General features: G+C 36.9%; 1 protein-coding gene across 7 annotated transcripts in view; it reads right to left on the bottom strand.

Moving 5' to 3' along the window:
• Positions 1-14,247, bottom strand: part of DNM3 (dynamin 3) — a 561,021-nt gene that overhangs the window by 318,075 nt on the left and 228,699 nt on the right. For all 7 annotated transcript variants that reach the window (XM_029935046.1, XM_029935043.1, XM_029935044.1 and 4 more), the window contains exons 11-12: positions 6,551-6,637; positions 672-742 (exon numbers count right to left, since the gene is read on the bottom strand). In XM_029935046.1, the coding sequence (XP_029790906.1) occupies positions 672-742; positions 6,551-6,637 (158 nt within the window). The remainder of the gene's footprint in view (positions 1-671; positions 743-6,550; positions 6,638-14,247) is intronic.

The raw sequence follows: 14,247 nt of genomic DNA, 5'->3' as shown, positions 1-14,247 counted from the left end.
AAACAAAGAAAAATTAGTTCCACTAAAGGGCAGGAAAAAATGGTGAATTCAGGGTCTTGAAAATGTCACATGATGAATAACCAACCCTGAATAACAAAGCATGTCTACATGACAATATCTGTGAATATAGCAATAAAATATTAGAATAGAATACACATATGATGGATTAGCAATTTACAATCAAGTTTATATAAAGTATATATAATTTATAGAAAAGAGAATGCTCATCTAAAACTATTCCATCTAAGTTTACAAAGGATAGTTTTTAAAAAATAGGCCTCTATATTCTGAATTAGAGATGTTAAAACAGCTTGTATCCTGTGAATTGCATTTGATGTTTCAAATTTATGTGAGAAAGTGTTCCCAAACATATTTTAAATGTGCATCTGTTATTGCTTATCTATGAGAGTTCAAGTACAAACTGCAGATCATCATCCAAAAACAATGAATATCTAAGACACATATGATTTCATATGTTGCACAATGAGGGAGCCAACTACTTTATCGAGAAAACATGGCCTCATGGCTCAGACCTCCTACGTGGTTGACTCAGAGTTAATCCTGACACAGAATGTGCTCTCAAAGAGATAGGGTTATAGTAGAAATTCACAATGTGTATTCTAGACAAATCATCATGAGGAAAGCATGTGGTAATCAAGTGTTGTACGTACTTTGCAAATCCAATGAAATCTTCATGGTTGGTGTTGATGTAAGAGACTTGGATGTCAATCAGTAGCAGTACCTATAAGTCAAAGAGAAACACTTCAGTGAAAACCAATCATAAACATTCTAAACACAAACTCAGTAATTGCCTACAAATTATTTATCTTTAATTTTTAAAAGGATGCTCCAGTTAAAACAAGAAATTGCAAAAATATTTTTCATTAGACTCTCAAAAATTTTACTCTAAATTCAGAAATTAAAAATCTACATGAAAAGTCTGAGTCCCACATGAAGACAACAACATTATAGTTTATAGGCATGGACTCTTTGCTTATTTAACACAGAACCTAGAATTATTCTAGTCCTCTAAAATGTAGGCATAAATGTTCAAAAGAAGGACACATATGTACCAGTAAGGGGCTTTCTGCTCCTGTAGGCACTATGTATTAGCCATGAAATAACAAAACCATCTCTTTTTTTTCCTCTTCCCTTCTATCTCTTTAAGCTCCTTCTAGGCAAGCAAACATCTCATCAACCAATTCAAAAAGGCAATATACAAATAAATAGAAAACTTCTTCGAGATCAACAGTCCTCATTATCAAAGCAAAATTTCATTCAGGTCTCTCCTAAAAGATCACCTCATCAGATGGATCCTCCCTGCTACCTAAACTAGCACTCTGTTTGTACCTTATTACTCTGCCATATTTTCTTTCTAGCACTACCACTAGCTGACATAGTAAGTTTTTACTTATTCACTATACAGACCCAATCTGTCATATCCATGCTCTATCTCCAGTGCTTCAAACATTCAATCAAGATTTGTCAAGGAATCAATTGAATGCATATTCCCATAAACATGAAATATGAATATGCTCTAATCACGAGAATAAACTAAGTCAGAGATTTGGTAAGTCCCTCTGTAGAAAATATTCTTCAGTAGGAGATAAGAGAGGGTAGAGCAACCAATCAGACACTGTAACAGAGTTTTATTCCAGAGACATTCAAAACTGAGTTCCTCTTCCTAAGTTTCCTTTTGTTCTCCCAACTGTGTCCCTTCTCTTTCTAGAATGCTGAGACTTGTTAATAGAAAAAAAAAAAATCAGAATTCCTGTCTGCATACCTCCAGAGCTCTGCACTTTGACTTTGTTGAATGAATTTTTGATAAACATGATAAGCATGTTCATGCGGCCTCCCTTCACTGAAGAGGACATGTGAGTGCATCAGAGCCCTCATGATAACAGTTCACTGACCAGGTCTATGTAATGCTCCCCAGAGGGTACTTCCTCAGGAAAGGCTTACCGATCCTCACCCTATAGGCTCACCCCAAACCAGGTTAGATCATGCTATTACAGTCATATAGACTATATATTGTTTTATATTTTATATGTATTTTGCACCTTATACTTTTTATTTGTGGTATATACCACAAATGTAATTAATTATTTGTATATATTTTGTTTACTTTTTTTCTTCCTTGTAAGACTTTAAGTAAGCTCAGGGTGCCTGGGTAGCTCAGTTGGTTGAGTGTCCGACTCTTGGTATCAACTCAGGTCATGATCTCATGGTTCATGGGATTTAGCCCTGGGTCAGGCTCCATGCTGGGAGAGGGGCCTGGTTGGGATTCTCTCTCTCCCTGTCTCTCTGCCCCTCTCTTGCTCTCTCTCTGTCTCTTTCTCAAAATAAATATATGAACATTTTTTAAAAAAAGACTCTAAGTAAGCCTCATGGAAACATGAATTATATTTGTCTTGTTCACCACTTACCCCCAGAATGTAGCACAATGCACATAGCAGGTGCCCAGTAAATATTTGTGGCTATAAATTTATAACTGTGTACCAGCCTTAAAGAGTTTGCTTTAAAGGTATCAATTTATTACCATATAATCAGTACACGGCCACTTATTGTTTTCTCTCACTTACTACCCGATGCTAGGGGCTCTGAGGTTTAGCTTTTATGGCTAATCTCAGCTGGTCATCTGACCAAATCTTGCTGTGAGTCCCAAGAGGACCTGACTAAAGGAATAAATGCATCATCCAAATCCATGTCTACTACCAAACATAAAGTCAAGGTATAGGCACTATTAGGTTGGTAACATCATACTTTTATGAAAAAGTTTCATATCATCAGATACAGTTTCATTTCTTAATGAATAAAACTCTGGAGTTAGGAGGAATCCTCATTATTAGATTGTCTGTGGTATCGCCTCTAATTTTCTGACAATAAAACCAGATTCTGTTAAATGTTATACTCCCAAATCCATTTGGCCAGGACTTTGTATCAAAAAACCATAATGTTTAAGCACAAATAAATTGTTGCTGCCATAAAGAGCAAAATATCTACATAATTCTCATCATTGCCAAAGGTTGTCATGAATATCTTGGCCGTTCGTGCACATTAACTTGGACTGTAGTATAGGAAAAAAGGGAGAAAAATAAAAACTATGGCTGCTCTCATTCATATTCCTGGAAACTGGGAGTCTGTGTTCATCCTAGGAAAAGAGCCAGGTTGCATGTGGGGGATGAAAAGAAAAATAGTGCATTTTTTCCTCATTTTTCACTTTCTCAGAGTTTCTCACTGCCTTTTTACTCACAGTTATTGAGTATTTAAAGAAAAGTGAAGCTACCCCTGCTAGCAGTAATTGCCCACAAAGTCAGTCCCCTTAACATGCAATTACATGTATGAAAGCACCTGGAGTAATAACAGGTACACACATTTTAAAAACCCATGTTTTAGAAAAAGTTCACAAGATTTATGGTTCTCTATATGTTTAATATTGTTTAATATTGAAGAAATTTCCCCCCACAAAGCTTCTAGAGCAGAGGTTGGTAATAATTTCTTAAAAACTTTTAAAAACTGGGGCGCCTGGGTGGCTCAGTCAGTTAAATGTCCAACTCCGGCTCAGGTCATGATCTTACTGTTTGTGGGTTCGAGCCTTGCATTGGGCTCTGAGCTGTCAGCACCGAGCCTGGAGCCTGCTTCGAATTCTGTGTCTCCCTCTCCCTCTGCCCCTCTTCCACCTCTCTCTCTCCCTCTCTCTCTCCCTCTCTCTCTCTCCCTCTCTCTATCCCCCCCTAAGAATAAATAAACATTAAAAAAATTTTTTAATCTTTTAACTAAAAAAAGAACACCTCAAAGCATTTCTGGCACAGAGGCCTGGGGAAATGGGTCACTCTCTGACCAGGTACCTTGGAAGCATCATACGACCCAAAGCAGCACTGAGTTCAGAACTCAAATGTCAGCTCTATGCAACCTGACACCTTCACATCACCAAGGACGTCAATGTTTTCACGGTGCCACAAGGGTCCCTACTATAGGTGTCAAGCACCAGCGTCTGCAGGTAGTTGACTGATGAACTGTCAGACCAGGACTGGCCACTTAGTAGAGGGACACCTGCTCCATCCCTTATCACCCATGTGGGGAATTAATCACTACCTCAGAGTTGCAGATGAAAGACCATTTTTCTTGAAATTAGAAAAAGGCAATTCTTTCTCATAGATAATATGTCCCATAGCTCTTTAGGAAAAACAATGAAAACGTCTAAAATTAATGAAGAACTATGAACTATATTTGGATACTTCATTTCATCCTCATAAAATGCCTATGAGTTAACTACCACTATTAACCCACTTTAAGATGAGGAAACTGAGTATAAGATGTCAAATACATCATTATTTACACAGAAAGTAATGGTAGAGGTTGAATTCAAACTCAGGCAGTCTGAACCTGAAGCCCACAATCTTAACAACAATGCTAAGTTTGATTACATTAGTTTAGTAAAGCAAACTCTGAAACATGAAACATGAAGAAGTTAACAACTGCTTAGATATGAAAACAAAGATAATTAGGATAATAATTGTACTACTTGTTCATCAATATTGTTTTTACATAGGATCCCTAAGAGTTAAGTAGGATATATTCTCCCTTAAATTTTATAAAATATGTATACTAAATTAAAACTGTTATCTTATTGACTTAAGGCCAACAGGAAAGTTGATACTAAAACTTGAGTTTTCGTGGTCCAAAGCAGCCATGACAGATGGGGGGCGGGGGTGGATTTCTGGTGTCAGGATTTTATATCTGGCCCCAGGCTTGATTTCATTGGCTCATGAGTTAACATTGATTTGTTTATCTCCACTAAGTCACAAAGCCTATTTACTCCTCTTTATGGCTCTTGTAGCTATCCAAGGGTGTGGAAGCTGGAAAACAAGTGAAAACTATGAATAATGGTTAATTAACTTTCAAAGCACAATGATAAAAAGTAGTAGCGATAAATTCCATAACTCAAGCTGATAGTAAGCCTTTACTGAGTCACAAATATCCCAACCTACTGGGCCTCCATCCTCTCTTCACTTTCTCCTTCTGCCCCTCTCCCCCTGCCCCCATTCCACCTTACCCCTGCATGCACCCTCTGTGGCAGTTTGCCTGTGTGTCTCTCTGTGGTTCATCTCTCTCTTTTATTTTGCCTTCTCCTTTTTCCCTGCTTTCCCTCTCCACCTTTCCAACTCACCTAAGAAGCACAACATCTTGGAATTCTTAGACTTCTGAGATCCCATAGACCAAAGTTGTACATGAGAAAACAACAGTCCTGAGAAGTGATTTCCATGAGAACATGCTGTAATTTTGTAAAGAACACATGGCCTGCATCCAGTGTCTGTGGTTCATCTCTCTCTTTTATTTTGCCTTCTCCTTTTTCCCTGGCTTTCCCTCTCCACCTTTCCAACTCACCTAAGAAGCACAACATCTTGGAATTCTAACTTAGACTTCTGAGATCCCATAGACCAAAGTTGTACATGAGAAAACAACAGTCCTGAGAAGTGATTTCCATGAGAACATGCTGTTATTTTGTAAAGAACACATGGCCTGCGTCCAGTGTCCTCTACATGCTGTCACAGCTGTGTCCTGGAATTGAAGAGCATTTGAAAACCTTCGTGCTTCCCATTATGACATTTTGTAAATAACTAAGGACAAAATCCACCTCAATTTAAGAAGCTTTTATTATTTACACATGGTCCTTAGCTTTTTCTAATGAACTACCTTTGCATAAAATAATCTTTTGAATTAAAAGAGCTAAAATAGGATTAGAAGATAATTTTAAGGTCACTCCTTTACAAGCCATATAATTCACTAAATAGAAATGTTTAAAAGACCTCTTTTTTTTTTTAATGTTTATTTATTTTTCAGAGTGAGAGACACGCACACAGTCCAAGCAGGAGAGGGGCAGAGAGACAAGGAGACATAGAATCCAAAGCAGGCTTTAGGCTCTGAGCTGTCAACACAGAGCCCAACGCGGGGCTCAAACACCAAACCATGAGATCACGACCTGAGCCAAAATTGAATGCTTGACCCAATAAGCCTCCCAGGTACCCTAAAAGAGCTGTTCTTAAACATTTTGTTTTCAAATCAAAGGTTCTATGGATAAGCTGATGAACAGCTTTCTCCATTCACCTGAGAGGGAAAATAATTGAAAACATTGAACATTCTTCATGACATTTTAGGAATTATCCTGATACCCATATGTTAGCCCATTAAAAGCTAAGAATCTCTGCTTAAAGAAAACATGTGGTATGTTTTTAGATTATTGGTTTTCAAAGTGGAGTTTGTACACGCTAGGGGTGAACATGATGATCCATGGAGCACTGAGGGAAAAAAGTAATGGAATTCCTATTACTGTTTTCTAAACATCATCCTTCAAAGTTTTTACACTACTTTATATTTTCCACATACACAAGATGTGAGCATAGTAACACATGTATAAAATTCATAAATAAGTAAATATAAACATATGTGGTTACGTTCTTTTTTTCCATTCAGAGAAGGCCCAACTATTGGAGACCACCAGACAGCCTTGGAGAGACGTTCCACTTCCACCAAGGAAGTCTCCCCTCACCTGGTCCTTTGTCTTCCCTTCTCGCTCACGAATATGGTTGGCAACAATCCTTTCTGTTTCCTCGCAAAGTCTAGGGAAGTTTGCCAGCTGTTAAGAGAAACAGATCTGAGTGTCAATACACAAAAAAATATACTGCAAACAGAGAAGCAAAAATATATTATGTTATCTTATAGAAGGTACATATTACAAATCTAGAAGCAAAAGTACAATATCCTAAATAACGGCAGAGTGACAGAAGGGGTTCCCCAAACCATAATCAAAATAACTACGTTAGCTCATAGGAAACACTTCAAAACCAGTAGCAAAATTCCCTGCAAAAACAAAAACAAAAAGAAAAAACAGAAATCCAAATGCCATCTAGTACTTTGCTCTACAGAGTTAGTACTTAATAAAGTTCAAAGATAAAGAAGATAGAAATGAGGATGAAAAAGAGAATAATGACTCACATTTATAGAGTACTTACCATGTTCTAGGCTATGTACTTAACACCTCATGAATTATCTCATTCAAAATCCACAACGATCATAAAAGATAGATTTTATTATTAATCCCATTTTATAGAGGTAGGAAACAAAGCATAGAGAAGTTAAGCAACTTGACCAAGAGTAAACAGCTCAGAATTGATGGGTCTAGAATTCCAATCCAAGCCCTTGGAACTCCAGAGTCCATCATCTTGTCCACTACTCTTTGAGAATGATTTATTCCATGAACCACAAAGATAATTTTTTTAAGTTTTAACTTATTTATTTTGGGAGAGAGAGAGCACATGTGCATGTGCACTTGAGAGAGGAGAGAGAATCCCAAGCAGGCTCCACACTTTCAGAAGAGAACCTGATGATAGGGGCTTGATCTCACCAACTGTGAGATCATGACCTGAGCAGAAATCAAGAGTTGGACACTCAATTGATTGAGTCACCAGGCACCCCGAGAACATTTTTTTAAATTCTTCCCTAACAGATGTTTGCATGCACATACTTTTTGGCAAAACTATAGAAATAATTCATTTCAATCACTTATCCCATCTAAATTATGTAGTAATTGTCAAAAATTTAATTTGCAAAAAGGAATGAATTAATCATAGTTGTTTTCAACACAAGAAAGAAGAAGAATGGGATGCTACAGGAATATTTAAGGAGGCCTAATCTAGAAGGACATAGGTAAAGTTGTGTAGATCAGTTGTGGGGAAAAATGGAGCTTCCCAGGCCCAAGCACAGTGTGAAAGCAATGCTAGACAGGGACAACAAATGGTAAAAGAAGTAGAGAAAGGTCAGAGCAGAGAGTGAGGATGGTCTTATGATGAAACTAGAAAGGTACACAGGGTTCAGATCAGGAGGATCCTTGCATACTGCAATGAATTTTGGCTCCTGAAGCAATTCAGGAAATAATGGTGACATGGATGGAGGCAGCAGAAATAGAATGGAGAAAAGTACGCAAATTCATGGTTTACGACAGGCAAAAGGTTAATTCAATTATCATTTAAAGCACCTGAAAATTAATAATACTAATATCCCATAAAACAGGCAAAGAACATGATTTAATTAAAAAGAAATTTAATGATCAATAGCAAAAGAAAAATATTAAACTATAGATGATCCAAGTAATGCAAAGAGAGATAATAACTATTATGTTATCAAATGGTTCTAATTATTTTTATGGGACTTAATGTAGATGAGGGTATACTGAAACTAGCAGTTTAAACTTGCAAAAGAAAGGACAATGAGAATAATCTTTCTGGAAAACAATTTGGCAATATGTATCAAAAAAATCTTAAAACCCTTATCTACCTGTCAACCTAATTATTTCACAGGATTCTGAGAAAAAAATAATATGGACATTAATCATAGCATTGCTTGGAATAGCAACAATAAGACAAACAAATAAAAGTGTTTAAACCATTTAAGTATCTAATAACATTAAATAAATTAAGATAGATCCACTCAGGGATATAATTAGCCATTCAAATAGTTTCCAATACCTAACTTTTTCATTCTAATATCTAAATAATATCTAAAAACATGGTAAAGTGTTTGTGACAGTAAATGAAGAAAATCGGGCTGCATATATACAAATGTGACTACACATAAGCACACACACACATACACGTAGTCACAGGCCACCACGTTCCCTTGATATTCTTCAAGGACATAGCCCAAGACCTTACAAATCTCAAAAATCTTGGGTAATACTGTAGCACCTAATATGTCTCCTAATTTTTAAGCAGTTAGAATTAAACCTCCCTGAGATATGGCTGCTCCATGTCAAACAACATCACTGTACACACCAACTTTATAGTATGCATGGTGCACATTAGTGTCTTAGCCAGACAACATATTGTAATTCTTCATGGAACCATCATACTCACAAATCACACATAAACATTAAACCTCTTAAGGCTGCAAGTCTACTGTCCATACACAGAAAAAGATCTGTAGAAAAACTACAAAATGTTAATAGGAATAATCTTTTTGAATGATAGGTTATGCACAATTTCCATTTGTTTCTATCTACATCTCTACATTCTCCAAATTTTTCTACAATGACCATTGAGTGTTTGTATAGCATCATAATAAAAGCACAGAAACCCAGCTGCCTTGTTAATTTCAAAATTCACAAGCCAGTATCTCTTCATGAGATCACCAAACCATTACCCCCTTACTGAAACTGAATCCTGAGATATATGGCTCATTTGGGGGATTATTTCATGAATAATTGAAGATACAAATGAAATTTCCACTTCAAGTTTTGGAAACATTCCCCAGGAAAAGTCTATTATCCTGGAAGGCCTTGTATACTCTGAGAATACTGTAAGTTATTTTTTGTGAGTCCTGTAACAAGTTTTAAGTAGAGAAGAGATAGCTAATCAATTCCAGTCATTCTTCACTAGTGCAAACCTGGGTGGTATATCTGACCCTCACCACTAGCGTGTCCTCAGCCCCCAGAGTAACTGTTTCTCCTTTGCACTCAGAGCAGCCCAAGCTAACAGCACATCTTTGTTTTTTCGACAGCAGCCACACAAATATAGAATCACCCTCCTGCAGACAAGTGACAACACAGCAATAGTGGTCTACTGAGGAGGAAAGGCATGCTTCTAAGAGCATTTAGAAATGAATGACAGCAGAAGATTATTTTTAAAACACCAAGGAATGGCACTATAAGTATTTTTTTCAGAAACAAAATACTTGATAGCTGAAGGTCCCCAAGCTAGTATGCAGCCATCATTAAAGTCTGAGAAAGGCCAAAATGACAAGAGTACCCAAGAAGCAGAAACATCTAAGAACCCTCTCATCTACTGGCCTCATGGGGAGGATTGATTTTTATGTGTGTGTGTCTCCTGATCTTCCTAAACTTACTACCCATGGGCTTAACTTCACCAGGAAAGGAGCCCATCAGAGCCATAATTTTGTGCCTACAACTGAGACAACTGGAAGTAAATAAGCCTAATTGGAACAAAAGGGAAAGAACACACTGGAAGAATCACCCTCATGGAGGCAAAGGAGGAGAAATATTGAAGGAAACACTAAGCAGTGCAGGACGTAGGCATTGCTGAAAGGCAGTAATGAAGCTGGTATGGTTTCTATATAGCTGGTTGATCTGGAAAGACTGTAGGAGTATAAAACTCAGAATGCTGGCCTGAAGTGCTGGCTCTCAAACGTAATATTCCAGTCCCAATTCTTCTCATAATATATGCAGGAACACGTTAAAAAAAAAAGTCCCACTCACATTCTAAATGATTTCTGATTTCTGATCAGGCTTTCTGTTCCCCACTTCATTAGCTCATTCAATGTGAATTCCTGTTCCATTTACATAACCCTTTTCATTGTTTTAAAAAATACTTCACTCTAATTGCCCAGTACAGTTCCTCACCTCTCTTCTATGTCTCTTATTTAAGGCACATTTCCTCAACCATACTAACCATTATAACTTCCTATCTCTTTTGCTCTGAATACTGAATTGAAGCATGCAGTTATAAGACCATATTTATTTGTCAAAATCATCAAAATTGTAAGCATGTATGCCAGAATAATACTGGTTTAGAGGATACCATTTTTATACATTTATTACCCTTTTAACTACTTAAATATTCTAGAAATTGATTGATACCAAATTAAGGAATTAAGGCTTTGCTATCGATTATATTAATTCTATATTTCTAAATTTATTTCACATCAGTCATTCATTTAACAAAGATTCATTGGGCAACTCCCATAAGCCAGCTCAATGCTGTCAAACTACCTGATGTTAAAAACCAGGCTTGAGTGGCTGGTTGACTATAAAGATATATTGTCATACCAGAGAGAAATATTTTATAAAAATCAAGAAAAAACACATGAAAAATAAATGGCTAAACCTGCTCAGAGAAGGCCTCAGAAGATTTGATGCTTAAATCACAACAATGAAGCTTCCAGACAGAGTTGGACATCAATCAAATGACAAATTACTTCTAAACAGCTTACCGTTTTGTTATTTTTTTAATGTTTATTTAATTTTGAGAGAGAGAGTGTGAGCAGGGGAGGGGCAGAGAGAGAGAGGGAGACACAGAATCTGAAGCAGACTCCAGGCTCCAAGCTGTCAGCACAGAGCCCCATGCAAGACTCCAACTCACACACTGTGATATCATGACTAAAGCTGAAGTTGGACGCTCAAGTGACTGAGCCACCCAGGCACCCCTGAACAGCTCATTATTAAAATTATACCAAATAAGGAATTATCCAATGTGGAAACAATGCAGTATATATGAGAGAAATTTAAGTCATGGTCTGAGAGAAAACAGTGTCATATATTTTTAATACAAAAACATGTTTTAACAAAATCCCATATTTTAAGTGTTACTTATGGCAGCATTTAATTATTTTGGTGGCACTTCAATATAAAATTTGCTTTTAAGCATGGACCACATTTTTTCCCTAAAGGAAAAAATATCACTTGAATGGCCGTTGTATGTCATAAAACAAAAGTTACACACTTATAAAATTTGCTAACAATTAATTAATTAGATCATGAGAGCCATGCTATTAGGTTTCTCTTGGAACAGACACAGGATGAGGCAAGATTTCTACACCATCAAGAGTAACTAGTTTGCTGCCTTAAGACTCAGGTTATTAGGTAACCATCTGTTCATAGTTCCACGCCAAACACAAACTGAGAAAATAAACTAAAGACCAGATCAAAAATTTTTTTATGCACAGGACTTGAGTTGATTGGTTTGGCTAGCCTAAAGGTATGGACTGTGTTTTGATCCAAAAGCTATAAACCTTCCAATGTTGGCCACTGAGTAGCAGTAATGATTTTACTGCTCAGGAAAGCATATAATACTTTTATTCCATTTCTGAATTAAAACCTGCCCCCAAATCCCTAGTAATCCTTTGTTTGTATATAGCATAACACTAGATTCATTTAGGAAAGGAGGAAATGTTTATTTATTATTATGAAATAAGACATTTATTATGAAAAGAGGTAAACCAGAAGCATTCACACTTACAAAGGTGATCAAAGATAAGAAATATTCTAGTATAAAGAGGTCAAGAAATTGCGCAAGTGTAAATGGGAAAATTTCTTATGAAGTGTTCTGTATTTTAGGAGTGGCATATGGGAAGTCTTAGAAGACCTAAATAAAGTCTTAAAAGACTGAAATAAAGTTGTTAGAAGAAGAAGGGAGCCAGGTCCCTTCCTGGACTTGAGTAAAGGGATCAGAGAAGAAGAAATGCGCTGGCCCTCCTTCTCCAAGGGGGCAAATCTCAAATCTCTACACCTCAAATATCTTCCACAAATGGTGAATATGTGATGGAAGAACATGTAAGGTACGTTGGTATATTCTCACTGTAACATTTCTTCTAAGCAGAGAAATAAGAACTTCAGTGTTAGCAAATGCTAAAGAATAAAAACAAAAGTCCAACCTTGGGTGAAATAAAGCTGAAAGGTAATCAGAAGAAACAGCCTCACTAAATAATTCAGAGCATACCCAAATAGGAGCCCAGCGTGGGACTGACACTGTCCCAAACAACACCTGAAGATAATAATCAGATTTTCATTTCCTTTCTTTCCAAGTTTATCTATGGTAGACGTATTAATGAACAGCTTAAAAAGAAAAATAAGGACATCTGGGTAGGTCACTCACTTGAGCATCCAAATCTTTATTTCAGCTCAGGTCATAATCCCCACATCATGGGATTGAGCCCCAGGTCAGGCTCTGTGCAGAGTACGGAGCCTACTTAAGATTCTCTCTCTCTTTCCCTCTACCCTTCTCCCCCACTCATGCTCTTTCTCTTTCTCTCTCTCTCTCTAAAAGAAAAAAAAAGAAAAATCAAGGGGAAAAGCAGAAGCCAGGGCAAATTATAAATTTATGAGAATTTTATTAAGAATTTATAAATTATATAGATCATTATAATTATAAATTATGTAGTTCAAATTATATAGATCAAAATTATAAAGATCATAAATTCTTTAGTGATTTATGAGACAAAAAGATGAAATTCCTGGAATATTGTTCAGCCATTAAAAAGAAGGAAATCCTATCATTTGTAACAACTTGGATGGACCTTGAGGGCACCAGCAAAGCAAAATAAATCATACAGAATCTGCATGATCACACTTACGGAGTCTTGTAGAATCTAAAAAGAAATAATAACAACAACCAAGCTCATAGATACTGGGAACATATTGGTGGTTGCCAGGAACAAGGGGCGGGCGAAATGGGTGATGGTGGTCAAAAGGTACAAACTTCTCATTAATAAACAAATAATTCCTGAGGATGTAATGTATAGCATGGTGACTATAATTAATAATTATATATTTGCAAATTGCTGAAAGAATAGATCTTTAAAGCTCTCATCACAAGAAAAAAAATTTTTTTATAACTCTGGGTGGTGATGGATGTTGACTAGACCCATTGTGGTGATCGTTTCACAGTGTATACAATATATAATCATTATGTTGTATACCAGGAACTAATATAATATGTCCATTATGCCAATAAAATAGGTGGAGGTGGGGGTTAAAAACAAGTAACAATAACAAAAAGGTGAAATTCCTATTCTTTAAAAGTCAAGTCCCAGGCCTGCATGCCCTACAATACCCAATGAGAAGTTCGAACTTTAATAATCAGCCTGATTTGAAACATGAGTTATGTGAGGCAGCTATTATATGCAAAACACAGCAGTTGGTTAGACCGACAGGCATCTGGTAGAGAAAGTGAAAAGTGAGTCTTTTTGTACAGAGAAAAAGGACAGCACCCCTATCCAGACCTAAAAGAAAGCCCTTCACCCTCCTACACTGTTGGTGGCAATGTAAACTCGTGCAGCCACTCTGGAAAACAGTGTGGAGGTTCCTCAAAAAACTATCGATAGAACTCCCTTATGACCCAGCAATAGCATTGCTGGGGATTTACCCAAGAGAGACAGAACTGCTGGTGCATAGGAGCACATGTACCCCAGTGTTCATAGCAGCAATGTCAACAATAGCCAAAACATGGAAAGAGCCTAAATGTCTATCACCTGATGAGTGAGGATCAAGAAGATGTGGTATATATACACGATGGAGTACTACATGGCAATGAGAGGGAATGACATATGGCCATTTGTAGGAAAGTGGATGGACCTTGAGGGTGTCATGCTGAGCGAAGTAAGCCAGGCAGAGAAAGACAGAAACCATATGTTTGCACTCATAGGTCTAACAGGAAAACAGGAGAGACCTAATGGAGA

This window comes from Suricata suricatta, chromosome 3 (genome assembly GCF_006229205.1).
Source record: "Suricata suricatta isolate VVHF042 chromosome 3, meerkat_22Aug2017_6uvM2_HiC, whole genome shotgun sequence".
Taxonomy (NCBI): domain Eukaryota; kingdom Metazoa; phylum Chordata; class Mammalia; order Carnivora; family Herpestidae; genus Suricata; species Suricata suricatta.
This window is presented reverse-complemented; position numbering and strand designations above follow the sequence as displayed.